The sequence below is a fragment of the Oncorhynchus nerka genome, linkage group LG1, assembly GCF_034236695.1.
Source record: "Oncorhynchus nerka isolate Pitt River linkage group LG1, Oner_Uvic_2.0, whole genome shotgun sequence".
NCBI lineage: Eukaryota > Metazoa > Chordata > Actinopteri > Salmoniformes > Salmonidae > Oncorhynchus > Oncorhynchus nerka.
Window position 1 is genome coordinate 23,993,942 of NC_088396.1, and position 27,478 is coordinate 24,021,419.

The 27,478-nt window shown below is 48.5% G+C and overlaps 1 protein-coding gene across 1 annotated transcript; it reads right to left on the reverse strand.

Moving 5' to 3' along the window:
* Nucleotides 1-1,825: 1,825 nt before the first annotated feature.
* On the reverse strand, nt 1,826-27,224 carry LOC115123662 (sentrin-specific protease 7-like). The gene is given in 24 exon segments (XM_029653045.2): nt 1,826-2,615; nt 2,868-3,018; nt 3,196-3,264; nt 3,357-3,400; nt 3,520-3,575; nt 4,038-4,255; nt 5,722-5,814; nt 5,898-6,017; nt 6,150-6,266; nt 6,627-6,757; nt 6,911-7,320; nt 7,439-7,672; nt 8,153-8,186; nt 8,312-8,443; nt 9,931-10,067; nt 18,581-18,980; nt 19,117-19,265; nt 20,944-21,011; nt 21,147-21,225; nt 21,228-21,385; nt 21,963-22,078; nt 22,785-22,856; nt 22,979-23,133; nt 27,048-27,224. Coding segments are annotated over 23 exon segments (3,216 nt in total). The 5' UTR covers nt 23,042-23,133; nt 27,048-27,224; the 3' UTR covers nt 1,826-2,450.
* Between the last annotated feature and the right edge of the window lie 254 nt (nt 27,225-27,478).

The window sequence follows — 27,478 nt, forward strand, 5'->3', positions numbered from 1 at the left end:
TCACTGTCCCAGGCTTTTGGTTGAAATAATTGGCAGGACCATTGTGCTGATACATGGTGACTACAATGGCCTGCATAGCCCCACTCACTCTAATGCCCTGAGCTCTTTTTTCTATTTTATTTTTTATTTCACCTTTATTTAACCAGGTAGGCTAGTTGAGAACAAGTTCTCATTTGCAACTGCGACCTGGCCAAGATAAAGCATAGCAGTGTGAACAGACAACAGAGTTACACATGGAGTAAACAATTAACAAATCAATAACACAGTAGAGAAAAAAAGGGGAGCCTATATACATTGTGTGCAAAAGGCATGAGGAGGTAGGCGAATAATTACAATTTTGCAGATGAACACTGGAGTGATAAATTATCAGATGGTCATGTACAGGTAGAGATATTGGTGTGCAAAAGAGCAGAAAAGTAAATAAATAAAAACAGTATGGGGATGAGGTAGGTAAAAATGGGTGGGCTATTTACCGATAGACTATGTACAGCTGCAGCGATCGGTTAGCTGCTCAGATAGCAGATGTTTGAAGCTGGTGAGGGAGATAAAAGTCTTTACCCTGTAACCTGATATCATCGGCAGGACAACTGGGCAGCCATTGAGGCACAAAGCATCCTGCACTGATAGCTGCCATGTGGACAGTGTTTCGGCACAAAACAATCATTCAGGTAACTGCTACCCATCTGTGGTGGCTGAGGCAGGTTCCCCCCGAAACAATGACAAATCTACTGTAGTTATACTGGCTTAAGCTATAAAATGAGTAACAAAATCATCACTGCATGGAATCAGCGATATCACCAGTGTTGAACGTTAACTCTTACTGACTGTTCGTTGCTCGTTGTTCTTTATCATTCATAGAGAAGGTAACAGAGGTTATGATTGTGGACTACAGGAAAGAGGACCAAGCACGCCCCCATTCTCATCAACGGGGCTGCAGTGGAGCAGGTTGAGAGCTTCAAGTTACTTGGTGTCCACATCAACAACAAACTAGCATGGTCCAAGCATACCAAGAGTCATGAAGAGGGCACGACAAAACCTATTCCCCCTCAGGAGACTGAAAATATTTATAATGGGTCCTCAGATCCTCAAAAGGTTCTACAGCTGCACCATCGAGAGCATCCTGACTGATTGCATCACTGCCTGGTATGGCAAATGCTCGGCCCCTACAGAGGGTAGTGCGAACGGCCCAATACGTCACTGCCATCCAGGACCCCCATACCAGGTGGTGCCAGAGGAAGGCTCTAAAAATTGTCAAAGACTCCAGCCACCCTAGTCATAGACTGTTCTCTCTGCTACCGAACAGCAAGCGGTTCTGGAGCGCCAAGTCTAGGTCCAAGAGGCTTCTAAACATCTTCTACCCCCAACCCATAAGACTGCTGAACACCTAATCAAATGGCTACCCAGACTATTTGCATTGCCCCCCCTCTCTCTTTCACACCACTGTCACTCTCTGTTGTCATCTCTCATCGACTCTGCACAGTGCCCCCCTGTATATAGTCAAGTTATTGTTATTTTACTGCTGCTCTTTAATTACTTGTCACTTATTTCTTATTCTTATCTGTATTTTTTTTTAACAGCATTGTTGGTTAGGGGCTCTGTAAGGTCTACTCCTGTTGTATTGGGCGCATGTGACAAATAAAATGTGATTGGATTTGACACACACAAATCAGATCCACACAATGCTAATGGCTAGGCGTTGTTTCTGGACAGGGCCAGAGTCTCTTTCTAAACCCCCTCTGTATGTTTGTGTTATAACTGGAGTGGCCTTCACCACACGGCTAAGTTGGTTGTGCCAGTAGATCACCTCTTGGGTAATGAATTGTAATTCCGACTACAAATGCATTTATTATATTTTATATTCAAAACAGGTTTTCATCAAAATGTACATTTTAAAACAAAATCCACATATAAAAATCAAACTGACATAACATTTACAATAGAATCACATGGGGGAGGGGGGGAATTCATCATAAAACAGGTAAAAGAATAAAAGGGAGACCCTGTTGAATCTGATCTCTTGTGTTAAATGAGGCTATAGTGGTGGTATGTGGTTCTATATAGAAGATGCAGTGGGGACAGACTCTTTAAAGGGGCATTCTACTGAAAGGGTAAAAAAATAACAGTTTTAACTGTTGAATTTCTGTGGAATGACCCTTTAATGCACCAACTTCAAACAAGAACCTGAGCTACAGCAACTCAACAGCTACTACAGCAAGTATTTTATATCCATCCTCAGTTGGATTTACGTCATTAAAGCAACATCTGATGTTAGGGGCTAATTTCTTGTTGACATGAGACATCTGCATGTACTGTATGTTTGAACGGCCCTGCTGGCCGGTGAAACAACTACATACGCTTTTTGTCTAAGAAATCATATTTCCATATCACTGGCTGAAATGTCAATTTCCTGTTTGCTCAGCATGAGCAGATTCCCAAGGTGGTTACGGTGCCTAACTGCCTACATTTCCCATGTTTCCTATACTACCCACCGTGCCCCTCTGGTGTCTGTACAGGTTCAGCACCAGGTCCCTGATTTCGTCTCGTTTCCTCCGCACCTGTTGCCGTGGGAACCAGTGTTCTAGGCGCAGGGGGAGCTCAAAGTGCACCACAGGGTCCTAAAGGGAGAAAGGTCAGGAGAGAGATACAAGATGTCTGTAGGTGTATGCCAGCATGTGTTTGTGAGAATGTTCTCATAAGAGAAAAACATAAGTAACCTTGCCTGAGACTAGAAGACTCAAGCTTTAGCTCAGTTGGCTAACATGGTCTTGAGTTGTTCAGACACACCAGTTCAATACCCCGCTGGTTACAGGTGGAAAGTGTGTGAATGCGTATGTATGTGTGTGTTCTTATTTCAGGTGCATAGCTACCTGCAGGAAACTCTCAACGTATTGCAGCAGGTATAGGCCGCAGTCACTGCTGTTGTCCTGTAGAGGGACTTTACAGTGGGAGCCTCTCATCTGCTCAGAACTGAACTCACGCACAGAGCCCCGACGCACCTCCCACTCTGACTGCAGGTACCTGACACAGAGACACAGAGAGAGAGAACATTAAACACCCATAAGGAACACATTCAAACACACACAAAGCCCCTTCCATTCTGTCTACAGATAACACACACACCCACACAGGGATATACACACCCTTCCATTCTGTCTACAGATATTTAACACACACATGAAAAGTGAACACACTCACTCCCGTAAGAGTTTGAAGACACGCTCATGGAGGGAGAACTTGAGGGAGTCCATGATGAGAATGCAGGGTCTGAGAGAAGAGAAAAACATTTCACAATTGCATATAAACATCCAGTTATGAGCTCTTTGTATGCGTGTGTGTGTGTGTGTCTTTCCACTCACCTTTTACAGACATTCTCTCTGTGGCAGGTCTTCTCAGTGCAGTCCTAGGGAGAAGAAGAATGACAGAAGGTAAGAAAGAGAACAGAGGGAGAGAGACGGAAAACAATGAAAATATGAGAACTCGAGACCCAACAGAAGAGCCCTAAAGACAGTTGTGTCTTACCGGAGGACCAGGAGGGGGCTGGAGTACTGAGTCACCCTGGACAACACTCTCTGAAACTAGAGAGAGGAAACATCAGCAGCATTATCCTCCTCATGTTCCATCCCAGGGTTTCAGTCGTTGTTATGGTCATGATGTATGTTATCGCAGCACAGTGACATAGAGAATGGACTGTGTCTTAGTCTCATAAAAACAGTAGATTAAAGCCTATTTAGTTCCAGCGTCATTCTCTGTTTCTGTCTGTGACTGGTGTTCTGATTGTTTTTGGATTACAAAACTCCAGAGCAGCTCTTAAACTATTTTCTCTCCTAAATGTTCTGGCTCCATCCTACCACAGCTCTAGATTTTCATGCTGTGCCCAAATACAGCTGAAAGAAGGTGCATTTATCTAGACTACCCAGAGTCATACTTCCTAAAGCAATGCAAATATTCACTCATGTTTAAATATTATGTACGTTTGATGGTTTCACCAAGGTCTAACATCCTGAGAGAGACATGATGAGAATGGTTTAATCACATACCTGTAGGTGTCAGTTTGTCTTGGTTGTCAGTGTTGGTGGGACCAGGGGGAACATCAGTGACACCATTAAGCTTTTCAGACCCGGAGGCCTCCTCTTCAGCCTGGGCCTTGCCTGGCTTCTCCCCCCCTGTTCCCCTCCGCGAGGCTGGGCTGCGCCACTCCTCACACTGGGGCTCCTCCAGGCCAGGGAAGCAGATCACCACCAGGTACCAGTGGGCTCTGTCATACAAGGAAGAAAGCACTATAAGTCACATGGGTTATTGATGAGTGTGTGTGTACTTGTTTTCCTACATTATCAGGACCCCAAATGTCCTAAAAGGGTAGGAATTTGATAAAATGCTATTTTAAGCTCATGGGTTAGGTTTATGGTTTGGGGGGTTAAGGGTAGGGTTATGGTTAAGGGTAGGGTTAGGTTTATAGTAGGGTTAAGGGTAGGGTTAAGGGTAGGGTTAGGGTTAAGGGTAGGGTTAGGTTTAGGGTAGGGTTAGGTTTAGGGTAGGGTTAAGGGTAGGGTTAGGGTTAAGGGTAGGGTTAGGTTAAGGGTAGAGTTAGGGTTAAGGGTAGGGTTAGGGTTAAGGGTAGGGTTAGGGTTAAGGGTAGGGTTAGGGTTAAGGGTAGGGTTAGGTTAAGGGTAGGGTTAAGGGTAGGGGTAGGGTTAGGTTAAGGGTAGGGTTAGGTTAAGGGTAGGGTTAGGTTAAGGGTAGGGTTAAGGGTAGGGTTAGGGTTAAGGGTAGGGTTAAGGGTAGGGTTAAGGGTAGGGTTAAGGGTAGGGTTAAGGGTAGGGGTAGGGTTAGGGTTAAGGGTAGGGTTAAGGGTAGGGTTAGGTTAAGGGTAGGGTTAGGTTAAGGGTAGGGTTAGGTTAAGGGTAGGGTTAGGGTTAAGGGTAGGGTTAGGGTTAGGGGTAGGGGTAGGGTTAGGGTAGGGTTAGGTTAAGGGTAGGGTTAGGTTAAGGGTAGGGTTAGGTTAAGGGTAGGGTTAGGTTAAGGGTAGGGTTAAGGGTAGGGTTAGGGTTAAGGGTTAAGGGTAGGGTTAAGGGTAGGGTTAAGGGTAGGGTTAAGGGTAGGGTTAGGGTTAAGGGTAGGGTTAAGGGTAGGGTTAGGTTAAGGGTTAAGGGTAGGGTTAGGGGTAGGGTTAAGGGTAGGGTTAGGTTAAGGGTAGGGTTAAGGTTAGGGTTAGGATTAAGGGTAGGGTTAGGGTTAAGGGTAGGGTTAGGATTAAGGGTAGGGTTAGGGTTAAGGGTAGGGTTAGGGTTAAGGGTAGGGTTAGGGTTAAGGGTAGGGTTAGGGTTAAGGGTAGGGTTAAGGGTAGGGTTAGGTTAAGGGTAGGGTTAGGTTAAGGGTAGGGTTAGGTTAAGGGTAGGGTTAGGTTAAGGGTAGGGTTAGGGTTAAGGGTAGGGTTAGGTTAAGGGTAGGGTTAGGTTAAGGGTAGGGTTAGGATTAAGGGTAGGGTTAGGGTTAAGGGTAGGGTTAGGGTTAAGGGTAGGGTTAGGGTTAGGGTTAAGGGTAGGGTTAAGGGTAGGGTTAAGGGTAGGGTTAAGGGTAGGGTTAAGGGTAGGGTTAAGGGTTAGGGTTAAGGGTAGGGTTAAGGGTAGGGTTAAGGGTAGGGTTAAGGAAAACAGGATGTGTAATAGTCAAAAAAAAGTTAACCAAATGTTTTTAAATCAAAACTGTGTGTGTGTCACTCACTCCTGATTGACAGGCACAAACAGGAAGTCTTTCTTGAAGATGTCCACATGTCGTGTCCACGTCTTCACTCGCTGGTGCCGCCGCTGCTGTGCTCTGGAGACAGACAACGCACACATGAAACATACACTGCAATACAAATGACTGAATGATAAACCAAAATACACACACACACTTACGAGATGCTGGTGCTGTCCTCACTTGCGTTGTCTCTGCGTGTGAGCTGCTTGTAGAAGAAACTACTGAAGACATGAGAGCGATCAGCCACATCCTGTGGAGCCCTCTCCAGGAGCAGATACCTGTTGAGACAGAGACATAGCCATGCAGGGGTTGAAACTGCCCTCCATTTTGGCCCAAACTGGTTTTTTTTGTGTACAGAGGATGTCTCCGTTAGGGTAGATACTCCATGCAATCACTGATGTCACACTCACTTGAGGTAGAAATCGATGATGACATCATTCAGGAACTGGCCATTGTCAAGGCACTCCAGATCTTCTGTTGTCACGGTGATCCCTCCTTTGGAAGGCGGTGGAGGAAACTGGATCAACCTAAGAACAGGAGGATGAGAATGAAGTGACAGCCAGTGTCTCTAGAGCCAGTGTCTCTAGAGCCAGTGTCTCTACAGCCAGTGTCTCTACAGCCAGTGTCTCTACAGCCAGTGTCTCTACAGCCAGTGTCTCTAGAGCCAGTGTCTCTAGAGCCAGTGTCTCTACAGCCAGTGTCTCTACAGCCAGTGTCTCTACAGCCAGTGTCTCTACAGCCAGTGTCTCTACAGCCAGTGTCTCTACAGCCAGTGTCTCTACAGCCAGTGTCTCTACAGCCAGTGTCTCCGTCTCAGGTCCTGGAGATTCATTGGGTGTGCAGGCTAACACACCTGTTCCCAAGACTCAACAAGTTGTGTAGCTTGCCTGCGTGTGGGGCCCTGGTGTGTGTACCGGGTCCAGTTGGAGCCAGGCTTGGGGCCCAGGGACACAGAGTAGGAGCCTCTGGTTCTGTGGTGACACACTGTGTACACGGGTCTGGGCTGGACTGGACTCCCCTGGAGGGGTGACAAATGACAGAGGTATTGTAATGGGTTACTTGTTGTCAATTTGATTATTAAACGTTAGAGCTTAGGGTTTTGTTATGGTTAAGCTTATTGACATCAGTCACACACACATCCGCAGCCAAACACAGTCAAAGTACTACCAACCTCCCTCTGCTCCTCCTCCATCTGTGTATCTGTGTCTGGTAGCGTCTGGGACTCTCCCTCCACCTCTCTGTCCAGAGGGTCCAGCTCCAGCCCAGGTGTGTCTCTGTCCTGTTCTGGTTCTTGGTCCTGGTCTGGCTCTGTCCCAGGCTTGGCACTGTTATGGCCCAGTAGGGAGAGTAGCTGCGGGTCCAGTCCAGTTCTGCTGACCAGCACCAGACTGTCATCCAATGACAGGAGGGGACTGTGGAGGTCAACAACCCAGTTGGCAGGAGAGCTGCCACGGAGCCGTGTAGCGTCGACGTGCGGGGTGTTGTTGAGACAGATGATGTCAAGGATGGAGCGAAGGAGAGCCCCCTCCACCCCCTCCAGAGGGTCGCACAGAGTGAGCAAGAGAAAGGGACTGGCTTGACCTGTGAACACACACACATTCAAACAACACAATCAAACACATTTGCATTGCACATAGGTGTACACATTCTTGAGCAAACACCCACCCACACACTTTGGTCCCACAAGGCAGGCTCTCACCAGTGGGTGGGTCTAAGGCCTGTTTGATTGACAGCTCACTCAGGTCTTCTTGGACAGCGGCTGCCTGGGTGTCTGACACGTAGAGGAGGAGGAGGGCGGGGGGCAGCTGCCCCCTCTCCCCCTCAACCTCCCACCCCAGCCCTCTCTCCTGTAGCTCCTCCCAGTCCCAGACGCTGTACCGCCACAGCTGACAGCGCTCCACAGTCACCATCACTTCTACCAGGCCCGAAGGCTCTGAAGACAGAGGGGAGAAAGAGGGGTCAACAACCTGGTCATCTAAACCTGGGGCTTATTCAGGAGACAAAGACCAGGAAAACTTACTATTCCATATACAGTAGTGATCAGGAGTCACAGGGGAAAGCACGTTAGCTCTCTGCAGACAGATTTCACCAGCAGAGGTGAAAAAGAGCACAAAAGCCCTGAGGGTCTGACACACACACACACAAAGACACACACATGTGCACTCAGCTGAAGATGAGGATGGTGTGCAGACAGACAGGAGGACCACAGCAGGATCTATTTCAAAACTGAGCTTTTATGTAGCCACCACACGAGGGGCTAGCGACCAGAGGGGCTAGCGTCCACAGCCGGTCTCGTTTAGGTTGGACCAAGTAACAATGCCATTGTTCCAAAAGGATTAAAGGTTAAGGACCAGGACTGGATGGTAAAGGCTGTGGCGATAACACAAGACAAGATCCAGGGGTGCTGAATTACCTTGAATTGGTATGATGATTCTTTGGTTTGTGATCTGCAGAGGAGGAAAGAAAGGTCCACACGTCACATAAGCACTGCAAGAGCCGCTATGTATTGAATGTTTATTCTAGTATGTACTGCATCTTCTCCACAGTCGGAGCACAGTGTTCAGAGCATTACCCTGAGGTTCCCGCTGGCCTCCCCACGGACCCCCCCACAGTGCAGGGAAGAGAAGGGCAGGCCCATATTCTCAGAGTCCTCAGTGCTGGGGAAGGGGGCCACCCCAAATCCGGTCACCACCACAGGCACCAACTGAAACAAACACTTTGATGAGTGACACACACACGTGCATGCAAGACCACAACAACCATGCTTTCTGATAACAAGGGCACAAGAGAATCCGGATAAACAAGGAGACATAGAAAGGGTTTGTGTGCGAGAGACTTAGTTAAATCAACAGATCGGTTTAACATACACTAGATCTAGACAAAATTATGTGGACACCTCTTCAAATTAGTGGATTCGGCTATTTCAGCCACATGGGTTTATGACAGGTGTATAAAATCGACCACACCGCCATGCGATCTCCATAGACAAACATTGGCAGTAGAATGGCCTTACTGAAGACCTCAATGACTTTCAACGTGGCACAGTCATAGGATGCCACCTTCCCAACTAGTCAGTTCATCAAATTTCTGCTCTGCTAGAGCTGCCCAGCTCAACTGTAAGTGCTGTTATTGTGAAGTGGAAACGTCTAGGAGCAACAACGGCTCAGCCGCGAAGTGGTAGGCGCCACTCTCACAGAACAGGACCGACGAGTGCTGAAGCGCATAGCTCGTAAAAATGGTCTGTTCTCAGTTGTCAGAAGAGCGGAAGCTGTTATAGCAGCAAAGGGAGGACCAACAATTATTTTGGAATGAGATGTTCGACGAGCAGGTGTCCACATACTTTTGATAATGCAGTGTGTGTGTGTTCATTTGTTTGTGGTGCAGCCGAGGGCATTTGGCTCGTCCTCCTATGATTTGACCGGCCTCTAAAGCCTGACAGGCAGCGGGTGGTGGTTCTACCCCCTCGGGCCAGTCTAGTCACGCAACGCCCTCCCTCACTAACACCACCTGCCTCTGTCCTCTGATCCCTCTGTGAGCAGCCCTTTGTAACATCACCGTAATCTATACTCTCGAGTCGCTATCCACAATTTCCTCCACCGTAGGGGAAAACACTGGGAGTTCTCACAATGACAATAGGTGTATTTTATATAGCGCTTTTCATACAAAATCTCAGTCGCTTTTAAACTAACAAAAAACCTAGACTGATGGCTAACTTTAAAAAAAAGATTTGACATGTTGCTCATGAGTGTATTTCACACTTTTAGATTAGTATTGGATTGTAAGGCTCGTATGAATGTCCTGCTTAACATAACGTTTGTGTCATGTCGCAAATCAACTGCATTATACTTTTAAAAAACACTTCAACCGGTAAAAATGCCCTTTGGCTAGCTTTGCTACCAGCCTATGTCAATGAGCGTTAGTGCAGAACATGGGATGTGTGAAGCCTACTCCTCAGCCTGAAATGTCTGAACAGCTTTTCACGTGGAGCTGACTGGTAAGACGCTTCAAGAGGGCGGTCACATGTTCTAGCAAGGCAGTGGTTCTGAGTTCGAGCATCGGTGTTAGCCGAACCAGGAGGAAGTGGTACTCACTAAGCAAGCAGCATGTTCCCTATTCTGCCCTCTGTGATGTCATCCATTGTGAGATCCCCCTATTCCATCCTTTGTGATGTCAGAAGTTGTTTTTGCCCACCTGAGAGTGCATCTCTGCCACCATTTGGTCCTGAGAATGATTTCTCTGGGGCTTAGAATCACTAGTGCCAGTCTGTGGCCAAAGGACTGAACTGCGGGATGGGGTGACTATCTCCTCCTCATCACTGGAGAGAACAACTAGAAAACACACACACAGACACACACAGATTAAACCTGTTGCAGTGAAATACTATTACACTAGGCTTGGGCGGTATACTGAGATATTTTGAAATAAAGAGCGTATGATTTTCAAAATTCTAATTTTGACTCACACAAAAATGCAATTCAGGTACATTTGTTAACAGCTTGCACATGGCTCAAACGGAAGTTTCATGATGTGACCTCCCCAGTTGAGCAGCAAAGAGAGATGATCAAGTTACGACAAATTCACAACTAATGTTTGCCAAGTAAATATCTTATAAATAGTATAAGTTAACGGTCTCCAGCTCAAGCTATGCATTTGATTTGCTAACTTGCTAGCTATAGGTGGCTAGCTTATAAAATCAAAAGCTTCTTGGTTACTGCAGAGACTATCAACCCCCTCCTGGATCAAGTTTGAGTGTAGTCCTTTGAGAACGTAATGAGCTGGGTTGTCTGTCCTTGAATTTAGTTTAATGTTCGCTTGCGCTTGTTAGCATTTACGTAGTGTCCGCTATGGGATTTCACAAGTACTTTATTAGCATTCTTATTTATTTTTTACGTTTGCAAAGAAATAGCCACCCTTGTGTGCACTACTGGTAATACCGTATGGTACTGGAACGGTATGGACATCTGGATAACACCCAACCCTATATTACACACACACACACGACTGTGGTGTAATGGACTATGAAACAAAGACAGGGACAGCAGTGATCCTTCTATGTTGGGGGGCAGTAACCATAGCAATGGCAAAGTGTTGTAGGTCACAGCTAGTGCAAGCACACATATACTTTTTTTTTTTACACACACAAAAAGGCGATACTGGCAGAGATGTATACACACACACACACAGAACCCAAACCGGATAGCTAACGTTAATTTGTCCTATTTTGCTAGCTTGCTGTTGCTAGCTAATTTGTCCTGGGATATAAACATTGAGTTGTTATTTTACCTGAAATGCACAAGGTCCTCTACTCCGACAATTAATACACACATAAAACGGTCAACCGAATCGATTCTAGTCATCTCTCCTCCTTCCAGGCTTTTTCATCTTTGAATTTATATGGTGATCGCATCTAAACTTTCATTGTATTACCACGACAACCGGCAACAAAGTTAATCTTTCAATCACCCAAGTGGGTGATTGTTAAAGGATGAAAAAGGATGAAAAAGCCTGGACCCACCTGCTCAGTCTTCCCTACCTGCACCCGTCTTCCCCACCTGCTCAGTCTTCCCCACCTGCTCAGTCTTCCCCACCTGCTCAGTCTTCCCCACCTGCTCAGTCTTCCCCACCTGCACCGTCTTCCCCACCTGCACCGTCTTCCCCACCTGCACCGTCTTCCCCACCTGCTCAGTCTTCCCCACCTGCTCAGTCTTCCCCACCTGCTCAGTCTTCCCCACCTGCTCAGTCTTCCCTACCTGCACCCACCTGCTCCGTCTTCCCCACCTGCTCCATCTTCCCTACCTGCACCCACCTGCTCAGTCTTCCCCACCTGCTCAGTCTTCCCCACCTGCACCCACCTGCTCAGTCTTCCCCACCTGCCCCCACCTGCTCAGTCTTCCCCACCTGCTCCGTCTTCCCTACCTGCACCCACCTGCTCAGTCTTCCCCACCTGCTCCGTCTTCCCCCTTCTCCGTCTTCCCCACCTGCTCCCACCTGCTCCGTCTTCCCCACCTGCTCTGTCTTCCCCACCTGCTCCATCTTCCCTACCTGCACCCACCTGCTCAGTCGTCCCCACCTGCTCAGTCTTCCCCACCTGCACCCACCTGCTCAGTCTTCCCCACCTGCCCCCACCTGCTCAGTCTTCCCTACCTGCACCCACCTGCTCAGTCTTCCCCACCTGCTCAGTCTTCCCTACCTGCACCCACCTGCTCAGTCTTCCCTACCTGCACCCACCTGCTCAGTCTTCCCCACCTGCACAGTCTTCCCCACCTGCACCCACCTGCTCAGTCTTCCCCACCTGCACCCACCTGCTCAGTCTTCCCCACCTGCTCAGTCTTCCCCACCTGCTCCGTCTTCCCTACCTGCACCCACCTGCTCAGTCTTCCCCACCTGCTCCGTCTTCCCCCCTTCTCCGTCTTCCCCACCTGCTCCCACCTGCTCCGTCTTCCCCACCTGCTCCCACCTGCTCTGTCTTCCCCACCTGCTCCATCTTCCCTACCTGCACCCACCTGCTCAGTCGTCCCCACCTGCTCAGTCTTCCCCACCTGCACCCACCTGCTCAGTCTTCCCCACCTGCCCCCACCTGCTCAGTCTTCCCTACCTGCACCCACCTGCTCAGTCTTCCCCACCTGCTCAGTCTTCCCTACCTGCACCCACCTGCTCAGTCTTCCCTCCCTACACCCACCTGCTCAGTCTTCCCCACCTGCACAGTCTTCCCCACCTGCACCCACCTGCTCAGTCATCCCCACCTGCACCCACCTGCTCAGTCTTCCCTACCTGCACCCACCTGCTCAGTCTTCCCTACCTGCACCCACCTGCTCAGTCTTCCCTACCTGCACAGTCTTCCCTACCTGCACAGTCTTCCCTACCTGCACAGTCTTCCCTACCTGCACAGTCTTCCCCACCTGCACAGTCTTCCCCACCTGCACAGTCTTCCCCACCTGCACAGTCTTCCCCACCTGCACCCACCTGCTCAGTCTTCCCCACCTGCTCAGTCTTCCCCACCTGCACCCACCTGCTCAGTCTTCCCCACCTGCACCCACCTGCTCAGTCTTCCCCACCTGCACCCACCTGCTCAGTCTTCCCCAGCTGCTCCGTCTTCCCCACCTGCACCCAGCTGCTCAGTCTTCCCCATCTGCTCAGTCTTCCCCACCTGCTCAGTCTTCCCCACCTGCACCCACCTGCTCAGTCTTCCCCACCTGCACCCACCTGCTCCGTCTTCCCCAGCTGCTCAGTCTTCCCCACCTGCACCCACCTGCTCAGTCTTCCCCAGCTGCTCCGTTTTCCCCACCTGCACCCAGCTGCTCCGTCTTCCCCACCTGCACCCAGCTGCTCAGTCTTCCCCACCTGCTCAGTCTTCCCCACCTGCTCAGTCTTCCCCACCTGCACCCACCTGCTCAGTCTTCCCTACCTGCACCCACCTGCTCAGTCTTCCCTACCTGCACCCACCTGCTCAGTCTTCCCTACCTGCACCCACCTGCTCAGTCTTCCCTACCTGCACCCACCTGCTCAGTCTTCCCTACCTGCACCCACCTGCTCAGTCTTCCCCACCTGCACCCAGCTGCTCAGTCTTCCCTACCTGCACCCACCTGCTCAGTCTTCCCCACCTGCACCCACCTGCTCAGTCTTCCCCACCTGCAGTCTTCCCCACCTGCACCCACCTGCTCAGTCTTCCCCACCTGCACAGTCTTCCCCACCTGCACAGTCTTCCCTACCTGCACCCACCTGCTCAGTCTTCCCCACCTGCACCCACCTGCTCAGTCTTCCCCACCTGCTCAGTCTTCCCTACCTGCACCCACCTGCTCAGTCTTCCCTACCTGCACAGTCTTCCCCACCTGCATCCACCTGCTCAGTCTTCCCCAGCTGCTCCGTCTTCCCCACCTGCACCCAGCTGCTCAGTCTTCCCCATCTGCTCAGTCTTCCCCACCTGCTCCGTCTTCCCCACCTGCACCCACCTGCTCAGTCTTCCCTACCTGCACCCACCTGCTCCGTCTTCCCCAGCTGCTCCGTCTTCCCCACCTGCACCCAGCTGCTCAGTCTTCCCCACCTGCTCCGTCTTCCCCACCTGCTCAGTCTTCCCTACCTGCACCCACCTGCTCCGTCTTCCCCACCTGCTCAGTCTTCCCCACCTGCACCCACCTGCTCAGTCTTCCCCACCTGCACCCACCTGCTCAGTCTTCCCCACCTGCACCCACCTGCTCAGTCTTCCCCACCTGCTCAGTCTTCCCCACCTGCACCCACCTGCTCAGTCATCCCCACCTGCACCCACCTGCTCCGTCTTCCCCACCTGCACCCACCTGCTCAGTCTTCCCTACCTGCCATCCTGCTCAGTCTTCCCCACCTGCACAGTCTTTCCCACCTGCTCAGTCTTCCCTACCTGCTCAGTCTTCCCCACCTGCACAGTCTTCCCCACCTGCACCCACCTGCTCAGTCTTCCCTACCTGCACCCACCTGCTCAGTCTTCCCTACCTGCACCCACCTGCTCAGTCTTCCCCACCTGCACAGTCTTCCCCACCTGCTCAGTCTTCCCCACCTGCACCCACCTGCTCAGTCTTCCCCACCTGCTCAGTCTTCCCCACCTGCACCCACCTGCTCCGTCTTCCCTACCTGCACCCACCTGCTCAGTCTTCCCTACCTGCACCCACCTGCTCAGTCTTCCCTACCGTCTTCCCCAGCTGCTCAGTCTTCCCTGCACCCACCTGCACCCACCTGTCTTCCCCACCTGCACCCAGCTGCTTCCCAGCACCCAGCTGCTCAGTCTTCCCTACCTGCACCCACCTGCTCAGTCTTCCCCACCTGCTCCATCTTCCCCAGCTGCACCCACCTGTCAGTTCCCCACCTGCACCCAGCTGCTCAGTCTTCCCCACCTGCACCCCACCTGCACCCAGCTGCTCAGTCTTCCCTACCTGCACCCACCTGCTCAGTCTTCCCCACCTGCTCAGTCTTCCCTACCTGCACCCACCTGCTCAGTCTTCCCTACCTGCACCCACCTGCTCAGTCTTCCCCACCTGCACAGTCTTCCCCACCTGCACCCACCTGCTCAGTCTTCCCCACCTGCACCCACCTGCTCAGTCTTCCCCACCTGCTCAGTCTTCCCACCTGCACCCACCTGCTCAGTCTTCCCTACCTGCACCCACCTGCTCAGTCTTCCCCAGCTGCTCCGTCTTCCCCACCTGCACCCACCTGCTCAGTCTTCCCCACCTGCACCCACCTGCTCAGTCTTCCCTACCTGCACCCACCTGCTCAGTCTTCCCTACCTGCACACACCTGCTCAGTCTTCCCCACCTGCACCCACCTGCTCAGTCTTCCCCACCTGCACAGTCTTCCCCACCTGCACCCACCTGCTCAGTCTTCCCCACCTGCACCCACCTGCTCAGTCTTCCCCACCTGCTCAGTCTTCCCCACCTGCACCCACCTGCTCAGTCTTCCCCACCTGCACCCACCTGCTCAGTCTTCCCTACCTGCACCCACCTGCTCAGTCTTCCCTACCTGCACACACCTGCTCAGTCTTCCCCACCTGCTCAGTCTTCCCCACCTGCTCCGTCATCCCCACCTGCTCCGTCATCCCCACCTGCTCAGTCATCCCCACCTGCACCCACCTGCTCAGTCATCCCCACCTGCACCCACCTGCTCAGTCTTCCCTACCTGCACCCACCTGCTCAGTCTTCCCCACCTGCACAGTCTTCCCCACCTGCACCCACCTGCTCAGTCTTCCCCACCTGCACCCACCTGCTCAGTCTTCCCCACCTGCACCCACCTGCTCAGTCTTCCCCACCTGCACCCACCTGCTCAGTCTTCCCCACCTGCTCAGTCTTCCCCACCTGCACCCACCTGCTCCGTCTTTCCCAGCTGCTCAGTCTTCCCAACCTGCACCCAGCTGCTCAGCCTTCCCCACCTGCACCCACCTGCTCAGTCTTCCCCACCTGCTCCTTCTTCCCCACCTGCACCCACCTGCTCAGTCATCCCCACCTGCACCCACCTGCTCCGTCTTCCCTACCTGCACCCACCTGCTCAGTCTTCCCCACCTGCTCCGTCTTCCCCACCTGGACCCACCTGCTCAGTCTTCCCTACCTGCACCCACCTGCTCCGTCTTCCCTACCTGCACCCACCTGCTCAGTCTTCCCCACCTGCTCCGTCTTCCCCACCTGCTCAGTCTTCCCTACCTGCACCCACCTGCTCAGTCTTCCCCACCTGCTCAGTCTTCCCCACCTGCACCCACCTGCTCAGTCTTCCCCACCTGCTCAGTCTTCCCCACCTGCACCCACCTGCTCAGTCTTCCCTACCTGCACCCACCTGCTCAGTCTTCCCTACCTGCACCCACCTGCTCAGTCTTCCCTACCTGCACCCACCTGCTCAGTCTTCCCCACCTGCTCAGTCTTCCCTACCTGCACCCACCTGCTCAGTCTTCCCCACCTGCACCCACCTGCTCAGTCTTCCCCACCTGCAGTCTTCCCCACCTGCACCCACCTGCTCAGTCTTCCCCACCTGCACAGTCTTCCCCACCTGCACAGTCTTCCCTACCTGCACCCACCTGCTCAGTCTTCCCCACCTGCACCCACCTGCTCAGTCTTCCCCACCTGCTCAGTCTTCCCTACCTGCACCCACCTGCTCAGTCTTCCCTACCTGCACAGTCTTCCCCACCTGCACCCAGCTGCTCAGTCTTCCCCATCTGCTCAGTCTTCCCCACCTGCTCCGTCTTCCCCACCTGCACCCACCTGCTCAGTCTTCCCTACCTGCACCCACCTGCTCCGTCTTCCCCAGCTGCTCCGTCTTCCCCACCTGCACCCAGCTGCTCCGTCTTCCCCACCTGCACCCATCTGCTCAGTCTTCCCCACCTGCTCCGTCTTCCCCACCTGCTCAGTCTTCCCTACCTGCACCCACCTGCTCCGTCTTCCCCAGCTGCTCAGTCTTCCCCACCTGCTCAGTCTTCCCCACCTGCACCCACCTGCTCAGTCTTCCCCACCTGCACCCACCTGCTCAGTCTTCCCCACCTGCTCAGTCTTCCCCACCTGCACCCACCTGCTCAGTCTTCCCCACCTGCTCAGTCTTCCCCACCTGCACCCACCTGCTCAGTCATCCCCACCTGCACCCACCTGCTCCGTCTTCCCCACCTGCACCCACCTGCTCAGTCTTCCCTACCTGCTCAGTCTTCCCCACCTGCACAGTCTTCCCCACCTGCTCAGTCTTCCCCACCTGCTCAGTCTTCCCCACCTGCACAGTCTTCCCCACCTGCACCCACCTGCTCAGTCTTCCCTACCTGCACCCACCTGCTCAGTCTTCCCTACCTGCACCCACCTGCTCAGTCTTCCCTACCTGCACCCACCTGCTCAGTCTTCCCCACCTGCACAGTCTTCCCCACCTGCACCCACCTGCTCAGTCTTCCCCACCTGCTCAGTCTTCCCCACCTGCACCCACCTGCTCCGTCTTCCCTACCTGCACCCACCTGCTCAGTCTTCCCTACCTGCACCCACCTGCTCCGTCTTCCCCAGCTGCTCAGTCTTCCCTACCTGCACCCACCTGCTCCGTCTTCCCCAGCTGCTCCGTCTTCCCTACCTGCACCCACCTGCTCAGTCTTCCCTACCTGCACCCACCTGCTCAGTCTTCCCCACCTGCTCCATCTTCCCCAGCTGCTCCGTCTTCCCCACCTGCACCCAGCTGCTCAGTCTTCCCCACCTGCACCCAGCTGCTCAGTCTTCCCTACCTGCACCCACCTGCTCAGTCTTCCCCACCTGCTCAGTCTTCCCTACCTGCACCCACCTGCTCAGTCTTCCCTACCTGCACCCACCTGCTCAGTCTTCCCTACCTGCACCCACCTGCTCAGTCTTCCCCACCTGCACAGTCTTCCCCACCTGCACCCACCTGCTCAGTCTTCCCCACCTGCACCCACCTGCTCAGTCTTCCCCACCTGCACCCACCTGCTCAGTCTTCCCCACCTGCTCAGTCTTCCCCACCTGCACCCACCTGCTCAGTCTTCCCCACCTGCACCCACCTGCTCCGTCTTTCCCAGCTGCTCAGTCTTCCCCACCTGCACCCAGCTGCTCAGCCTTCCCCACCTGCACCCACCTGCTCAGTCTTCCCCACCTGCTCCGTCTTCCCCACCTGCACCCACCTGCTCAGTCATCCCCACCTGCACCCACCTGCTCCGTCTTCCCTACCTGCACCCACCTGCTCAGTCTTCCCCACCTGCTCCGTCTTCCCCACCTGGACCCACCTGCTCAGTCTTCCCTACCTGCACCCACCTGCTCCGTCTTCCATACCTGCACCCACCTGCTCAGTCTTCCCCACCTGCTCCGTCTTCCCCACCTGCTCAGTCTTCCCTACCTGCACCCACCTGCTCAGTCTTCCCTACCTGCTCAGTCTTCCCTACCTGCACCCACCTCAGTCTTCCCTACCTGCACCCACCTGCGCTGTCTAGCCTCATCAGGATAAGTTTCTAAACGGAGCGCTAAATCCCAGATTAAGCTTTATCGTTCTTAGAGATGCAACGGAAAGACAATGTATTCCATTGAACTCATTTCAGCCATTGCCGGGGTGTCTGACAGGTCATTATAAAAACGGTCTGTGGTCGTAACGCTAACGAAAGGCACAAGCAAGAGTATGAAAGAGTCGCAGGAGTAAAATGAAAGCAATCAATCGAGTGAGATTTAATTGACAAGTGGATTTGACCCCTCAAACAGAGGAAATATAAGGTATACAGATGCTCAGGTGGGCAGGGCAAGCACGTTATTACTACATAATGTAACCACTCCAGGAGGGCGAGGAATCTGTGTGTTTCAATAAGAGAGATGGGGTGAAAGAAGCAAACCAGGAGTGAAGGTATGCAGCATACAGTGTGCTCGATACTCACTGGGTTCAGCAGGGCTGGGTTTGGGCGACCTATCCTGGCTGGAGGACAGGCACAGCCTCAGGGTTCCTCTCCTCTCCTTTCCACAGCTGGGGTTAGAGGGGCTAACAACTTCCTTGTCTTCCCCCACAGTGACAACCATCAAGGTCCCGTCAAAGTCGGAGGGATCCACCTCTACCTCTATGGATGCTACATTGGTGTCTCTGCCCCCTGTCCCCTCCAGACAGAGCCGTTTTGGAAGCAGTCCTCCCACGCCTCTGGACTCCCCGGACAGGCGCAGCACGCTCCCCCTGGAGCGCCTGGAGGTGTCTGTGGTCAAGCTCTCCACCGCGCCATCCTTCATCCATCCATCCTTCACCTGTCCATTACAGTAGAGCCCAGACTCCCTCCTACATCTCTCCCTCTGGAAACAGAGGGATAAAGGTTGCGTTAAGCTGGGGGCTGGTTGTCTAATGGTTTGGTTTCTAGCGTGCAGGTTTTTGGCTTTAGCAGACAACTTTAATGTCAGTATTAAGGTAACTTCTATCCAGAGATCCTACCTCAGCGCGTGTGGATTCACTTGAACCTGAATTGAACTTCCTGGTCCTGGTGGATTGTGGGTAACACTTTTTCTGGTGCCTGTCCCCCTCAGTAAAGGTCACCTCCTCCAGAGGTACCCCGGACCTGCGCCTCCCTGACACACTACCCTCTGCAGAGTAAAGGGACGGTGATAAAGTTATCACACCAGATACAATAAACGTGTTCCTACTCTCCAGAAAGTAGGGCAGCAGATATGGAAAAACAAACGACCGTAACAGAGAATTAAATCAACATTGCCTGTGTGTGTAAGAGAGGAAAGAAAGGTGCAGATTCAGCAGGTCTTTGTTTTACAGCTCTATAAAGTAAAGCGTTTGTTTATTTACAACAGGCTTGAATCCAGGAATACTGCAGAGCCTTTCCAAAAAGGAGAACCCTCGGGGGGGGGGGGGGGCAGGACGGTAGGAGTGTGTGTGTGTGATCTTCACTGCATCTCTTGGGCCTCATAAGCATTGCATAAATGTAACACTAAATATCTGCATGCCTCATTTCTGAAAAGACTGCGATCGCAGAAAAATATTGTGATTCCTAAATTTGGCGCACGCCATACATACATGCATGTTTCCCATTATAAATCAAACCTGTCGTAAACTTGTGCGCGCGTGAACGAGCATTATAACTCAGCCTGAAAAAACACCCATCATTCACCTTTTATGGGGACAATAACGCCCTTATGTGCTGTATACTTTGGAAGTATTGGAATTAGGCCAATACAGTATCTAAAGGGAATAGCAATGCAAGGCGAACTGATCAAATGTCTTTGGAGGTGTTGTCAGAATGTTTTCTTTTGCAGGGACATTTGCTGTATATGACCATTTCTGAAAGACAAAAACAATTACAAATTGTTGTGGACCTGTAAACGGATTCCTCGAATGCAATAATGGTTTTACCTTCACTTTTCCCCAAACCTAAATAAGCTGCACTGCCCGTGAATTCTGAAACGGTGTCCACTCTGAAAAAATGTTAAACTACAGTAGGCCTAGTTACAGTGGTAGCCGATACATCTCAATGCAAAATATCAACTGTCTGTTCACCGGTTAGATTTTACTGTGTTATAAAACTACACTCCCTGTCGGATGCATAGAGCCAAAACGTGAAGTTACGATAGCATTTAACTTGCCTAGTTAAATAAAAACGTGAAGTTACGATAGCATTTAACTTGCCTAGTTAAATAAAAACGTGAAGTTACGATAGCATTTAACTTGCCTAGTTAAATAAAAACGTGAAGTTACGATAGCATTTAACTTGCCTAGTTAAATAAAAACGTGAAGTTACGATAGCATTTAACTAGCCTAGTTAAATAAAAACGTGAAGTTACGATAGCATTTAACTTGCCTTGTTAAATAAAAACGTGAAGTTACGATAGCATTTAACTTGCCTAGTTAAATAAAAACGTGAAGTTACGATAGCATTTAACTTGCCTAGTTAAATAAAAAGGTTCAATAAAAAAATGATTATAATATCTAATAGGCCCAATTAAATGAGAGATGCTCACTGTACATGTGGCATCTTGTTATTACGTTTAGCTAGGCTACCTGTTTTTTTTTGTTATAAATAAGAGTGCCATATATATATTTCACATTTGCACAAGGATACTACTTTTGCCTTCTTGTAATGCAATACTTCAACCAGTAGAAACTGTGTACTCATGGTCTAAAGTTTGCGGGAAGATAAGCACATTCTGACATCATTCAGTTTGGAAAGGAATTGCAATTTTTGCGTGAAAAGGGCTTTTTAGGGCATATTTCGTGCGTACGCAATTTTTTATAAATGAGGCCCCTGGTTCTCACCGTTCTCCTCTCCTATTATGACTTCTTTCATCTCCTCTTCTTCCTCTGATCCCCCTCTATGGTGTGACCTAAACAAGAGAGAAAGAAGGAAAGAAAGTCAGAAGCCACCCAAACAAAATTCTACTGTTTGTATACTTACTGTGCTTTTAACTCTTGATCGCTCACTGGCATCCTAAATTCAGCAACATTTAACCCAGCATTACCTTGTCTCCTTGCGGGTCGAGGTGGGTGTGTCGTGGTCATGGGGTCTCCTTCTGTATTGGGGGTCATCTCTCCGATCCCCCCCTCTCTGCTGCTCGAAGACACCCTCCTCTGCCCACTCCCCACCCACGACTCTCTCTTTCTCTCTCCATTGTCAGTCATCAGGCCACGCCTTTTCTTGTCCAGGTAGGCCAGCCCCTGTTCAGTCTTTAAAACGTCCGTGAGGACCAACTGGACCGGCCTGATGAAGGAAGGAACAGAACCAGTCAGAACCTTTACAGCCCTACGACCATTCTGTGTCATCATGACCTGATATGACATTCCGGATTATATGATAACCATTCTGACCATGTACATGTTAGTTAACCAATAGGGAAACTGTCTTAGGCTATAGGGGGGAGGGGCAGACAGGTGGAATGGGGTTGATAGGACCAGGCAGTGTGTCTGTGTGGGAAAGATAAGCACTGCTGCTGTAGCTATATCTCTACAGTACCAGTAATGGTGGTGTACCCGGAGCATGTAAACTACCTTTGAGAATAATACTTAGGGGAAGAGCCCCATCTGTGGAACGTTTGGAAAACTGCACCCAATGACAAATTCTACTTTACCGTGCAAAGGCTCCCAATTAGTTCACAGATAATAACATGAATTCAAATGTATACTTTGGCAGTATAAGAGTAAGACAAAGGCTGTATCTTACTAAGTGACCGTGTTATAGAGTAAAATCATCTATGAACCTACAACAATCTAACCAGACTATGTATGCTTGCTTCCGAACATAACTTTCCATCTGTGGCTCCATAAATGCTGCTCCTCACCTGTCCATTGCCGCTTGGGCTAAAGCCACCTGGCCATGATCCAAAGAAATGGATCCATTCTGCTGACGGGAATCTTGGAGTTTGATTCTGTCTCCAGCAATCTGGGACCAATGAATCTGTTGGAGAAAGGGAGGAAGGAGGAAAGTTACTGACCCACTGCCCTGACCACAATATTAAAACCTCAGGGAAAAAGGTTAAAAGTGAAATCTGGCGTTTCATTTATTTTCAGTCATTTTAATGTTGTGTGTGAAGGAGAGAGGGACAGAAGGTGAGAAAGTCAACTAAGGTCTTTCAGGTATAATTGTGTTTCTTACTAAATGTTTGACCCCATAAGCCCTACTTAGTGTGCCCTACTTAGGCTAGGCGATCTGAACGAGTGCGCTCGCATTCTCCCTTAAAAGACCGTTGATTGAAAAGTCGCAATAGTACCGTAGCCAGTATACACTCCCTCAGAAGTCTGAATTAATCTAACATAACTCAAGACATCTGTCATGAATTTGTTTTTTTGTCGAAATCTTAGCAATTCGCAATTTTACATCTAACTAATATGTTTGGTGCAGTATTTCTCAACTGAAGAAATGTACATGAAAGCGATTCGTCTCTCGTTGAATGACGACAAACACTTCATTAAAGAATCCCTACTGTTGACCAATCACAGACAAAACGGCGTAGACTTTGGCTACCGACTTCGGCTTGCCTCAAGAAAAAAATACAGTGTGCACGAACAACCGAGAAAACCCTTGCCGAAAACCAAAACCAACAGAAACGTTACAAAATGCGGACACCTTAAGAGAAATGTTACCCAAAGAGAATAACATCTACCTGTGCCTCTTCATTCCCACATCCCAACTCTGAAGAAAGGAGGGTCTTAGGGATTTTGAGTGGACTTCCCATCTAAAAAGCAGAAAGGGGTACTGTTACTATGCTCACTATTATTGATTATAGTTCTTGCATACTGACTGAGAAAAAGACTAGGAATCCCAATGAATGAACATAACCAGGCAGGCCAGACATACTTGAGCGTTATCCACCTTGTCAACAGCCAGTGAAATGGTTAGAGCTCTCCTGTGGTCCATCATGACCAAGCTATGGCCCTTTAGGGCTTGATGGACACTCCTCCAGAGCCTCCTGTCACCAACCAAGGCAGCGATGGCAATGCAGCAAGCAAGATCTGCAGCAGACACACATGGTATACATTCACTTTCATATCTGTCAGTTTAAATGTGCATAATCACCCATACCTTGGGGATGTATGTTGTTAAATACAGTATCAGGTGCGTGCAAGTGTGATTATTTTTAGTGTGTATTTAATGCGTAATGCTTTTGCCATGACAAATACAAGCATTGTTTATAAACTTGCAATAGCAGTTAGTAAGCAACTACAGGTTCATTATGGGTACATGTTCTATATCTCTCAATCCACAAGAACAGCAGCATCTTGACAGGTCACAGTGTGGTGCATATATTTTACTGCATTAGCATGCTATAGTCCATGGGCCAGGTCGGGCTCACTTGGGATGACGATGTCTCAGTGATTTTCTTGAAGGTCTATGTCCCTAGAGTTGTGCGATAGCGGTGCTGCTAAGGCAGCTTTCTCGGTGTTACCACGATTTCTTTCATCCCTCCATCCCATTCATTTTTCACCATAGGGATTTTACCAACTGAAAAACAATGTCGGTATTCTTCAAGTTATTGCTCACTTATACACATCCATCAGACACATTTTCGGGAGGTTAGGTATAAATGGCTTTAAAATGGAAACCCTGACACATTTTAAACTTTGTTTGACAAGTGGATCTGAAAGGTCATGAAATTACCTTTCAAATTGTATATAATATAACCAACTTTGAAAGTACCACCAACAACAATTGTTTAAAAATTGCCCTGATTGTGCAATTGACATTAGAATGTTGGAAGCTTAGCCTTAGAATTGCATGTCTTGGGGCAGCTATGGTTTTGGATTCTAACGTCGGTGATAGAAGCACCAAATTTCACACACAGTGAGAAAAGGGTTTCAAAACCATTTGTAGATACAGGGCCATCACAAGATTCACGCATTAACACCACAGAAACCTTTTTCCAAAATGGCACCAAACGACTCAATGGGGTCTTATTGGATCGATTTTGCATGACCATACCTGTATGAAACAATTGTAGTACGCCCAATAATATCTTAAAATGGTCATAATGATGTAGAATACACAACCAAATGAGCCAAGTGTGTCATATATACAAAGATGGTTCTGTGAATAATTGAACGTGGTAAGAATGTGCCCAAAAAGGTGTCAGAATCACTGATTTCTGAAGATGTTTAAATTCTTAATTGCAATATTTCATCTTCAAACATTGAAAATGGATTTATACTTGTAAATATTCATGAATGTGGGCTGACTAAAAGGATATACAGTGTTATGCTATTAAACTATTTTCATTACTATAAACCTGCCCAGGATATTCCATGTAGTAAAATCCAATGTTGGTCCTGTTGAGGCCAGTTATATTAATTGATACTTTTAGTTTTCTAATAACAGACCAACCAGCTACAGCCCCATAGTAAAAATACATCTTAAAGGGATAATCCACCCCCCTGAAATAAAAATCATGAAATGTTCCCCATGATTTAAGTTCTAAGTCTGTGAAATCACAAATCGTGCAAGAACGTGTCATAGCCACATGGTTCCTGTCACTGTAGATAGGGGATGACACACCATCACATTTCATGGCACTCTTAAACAATGACCTACAATCCAACTCGACAAATCAGCAAATAGATGGTATGGGCATACTTGTCTAGAACACATCCATCCGTTTATATCATCATGACAAAGTATATATTTCGCTTAGATGTATGTGCTCAATCTAGTGTAACAAATTATTCAACTCAGTTTCTCCTTCAAGTACCATCGCGCAATGCAACCTGTGTGTCTGTGGGTAAGGACCCCTGTTACCATAGCAACATACTTTGCACCTGCTCTGGGCAGCAGAGTTGCAATTTGAACTTTGCAAGAGACTCCTAAATTAATGGGTGCAGTTTGTTTAGGCGATTTTACAGCTACCCATCTACTTCACATGCTGATATTATTGTGTGGATTTACATTTGCTAGCTAGCTAGCCCAGAGTGAGCATTGCATTGTGGGTTGTTGTGAGTTTCCACAATAATTTTCGCATACCAACCTTATTATAATGACAAAAATAAATATTTGCCCACAAAAAAATATAGTTTTCACATATTACTGTTATTTAACACAGTTTGACACTGTTAAACATAGGAATTAGTGGTTTGGGGTGGATTATCCCTTAACATTTTGACTAATTATGTGTAATGGTTTTCTGCTCTCATCTAGATAATAGGTGAAAATATATTAGCATTCACATGGAATTTTACAAGTGTTCTAATCCTCTGCTTTATGAAAACGGTTAATAGGATAACATTGTATATCATTTTAAATCAGCCCACATCCATGAATATATACATGTATAAAATCTTGTTAAAAAAAAGATTCAATATTGCAATTAAAGTCCCCATGCAGTCTTTGTAATTGATTGCTTTAAATCATCACTGTAGGTCTAACAAATCATTGTGTTTATTTAATGAAAATAACTATATTTTTTCTCAATTATATCTCCAAGCCTCCTTTGGCCCTGGAAATGCTCAGGCTGATCATACGGGCGTTAGGAAACAAATAAGATATTTACATACACAGCCCTGATTGGCTGATAGGATGCTCTAGAGCGCACCTGCTTAGCCAGATTAACAATCATTGGTCGATTATAATCAGATCACATTGTCATGTCGGCCAAAAGTTCCATCCCACCTGAACAAACTGAAATTACAGCCATTTTTTCTTCTAAATAGCCCTTACACAAAAACTGCATTATAAAAAATTTCACAATTTCCAAGTGTTATTTCGACCTCTGTGTGGAAATATATAAAAATAAACAACAAAATCACATTAACTGCACTGCCCCTTTAAGTATTGAAATGTTAAGAAATGATCTGGACAGCTTGTTGGGCACATTCTTACCCCAGTTCTGTGAATCATTTAACATATTTATATAGCTGGCACAATTGGCTCATTTGGTTGTGTATTCTACATCCCTATGACCATTTTAATATATTATTGGACATACTACAATTATGTTTCACCCCACTGAGTTGTTTGGCTGCCATATTGAAAAAAGGCTTCAGTGGAGTTAATGTGTGAATCCTGTGATGGTCCTGTATCTACAAATGTTTTTAAAACCCTGTTCTGTGTGTGTACAATTGAATGCTTCTATCACCGAAGTTACAATCCAAAACCATAGCTGCCCCACTATATGGAATTATATGGCTAAGCTTCCAACATTCGAATTTCAAGGGTATTGTTGTCACAATATCAGTATTGCGATACTAGGAAGTAAGGAAGCAAAGGAAACAAAACATGAAGTGGACTTCATTTTTTAAGGAAAACATTCCTAATGTTGGAAAAAACAGCCTTATGTTGTCACATTTGAAGTTGTTTATATGTATATCACTTAAAAGGTCATTTCATGACCACCCAAATGTATCAGGGTTGACTTTTTTAAGCATGAGCAGTACAAAATGTGGATGGATAGCTGTGAATCGAAGTTTACTAATGATATGATTATAGGGTAACGTTATAGGTGAGCGATAACTGGTTCTATACCGACATTGGAATTTTACGAACAATGGTCAGAATGAATGGATGGAGGGATGAAGAGTGATAACACTGAGAAAGCTGCCATTAGAGATCGCCACCCCAAGAGTGAGCCCGACGGCCCTCATTTGGGGGTCTGGCCCGTGCCATGGACTACTATGCTAGCAATCACTGGCTAGTCCTCTGGTCGCTATTAGTTGCATTTCGCTAACGTTAAATATTGCTCGTATAATGGTTCTTCATGTGTGCCATTTGTTATTCTAGAATATCATTCAACTATGCACAGTCACGCTAGCTAACAAAACCTGGCAACAAGCTGCCTGTAACTTCAGATACATTTGGTGTAGGCGAGCCTTAGCTAGCATCTATGAATAGGCTAACGTTAGCTAGCTAGCAGATAACTTTTGTCCCCAGTTCTCATACTTACTCGGTAATACAGTGAGTTAGTGCAACATACACACGCGTGACCAAAGAACGAGGAGACGGGAAATGTACACAGCTACTGCACTCTCCAAATCATCTTGCTGATTATTTTCAACGCCCATAAAATCATAAATACACGTTGTTGGCAAAGGTTGCCGTTGTTTTCAAGCTTTTCCTGGTTCAGAAGAACATCCTGTTGTTTCCGGAAGTGAACAATCTAGCTATATGAGACCATAGAATGAGAATGTTATTTGCATCCATGTCTATGTTTTATGGCTTTATTATTTGGTTACAAATGTACATTTATATGATATTAAATATGAAATACATTTAATTATTCTAATATACCTTCATAGTATCAAATTACTTGATATGTAGGCTACTCATGGTCCACCATTTTTCATTTAATGTTGCAGATATGTAAGAAATGTTTTA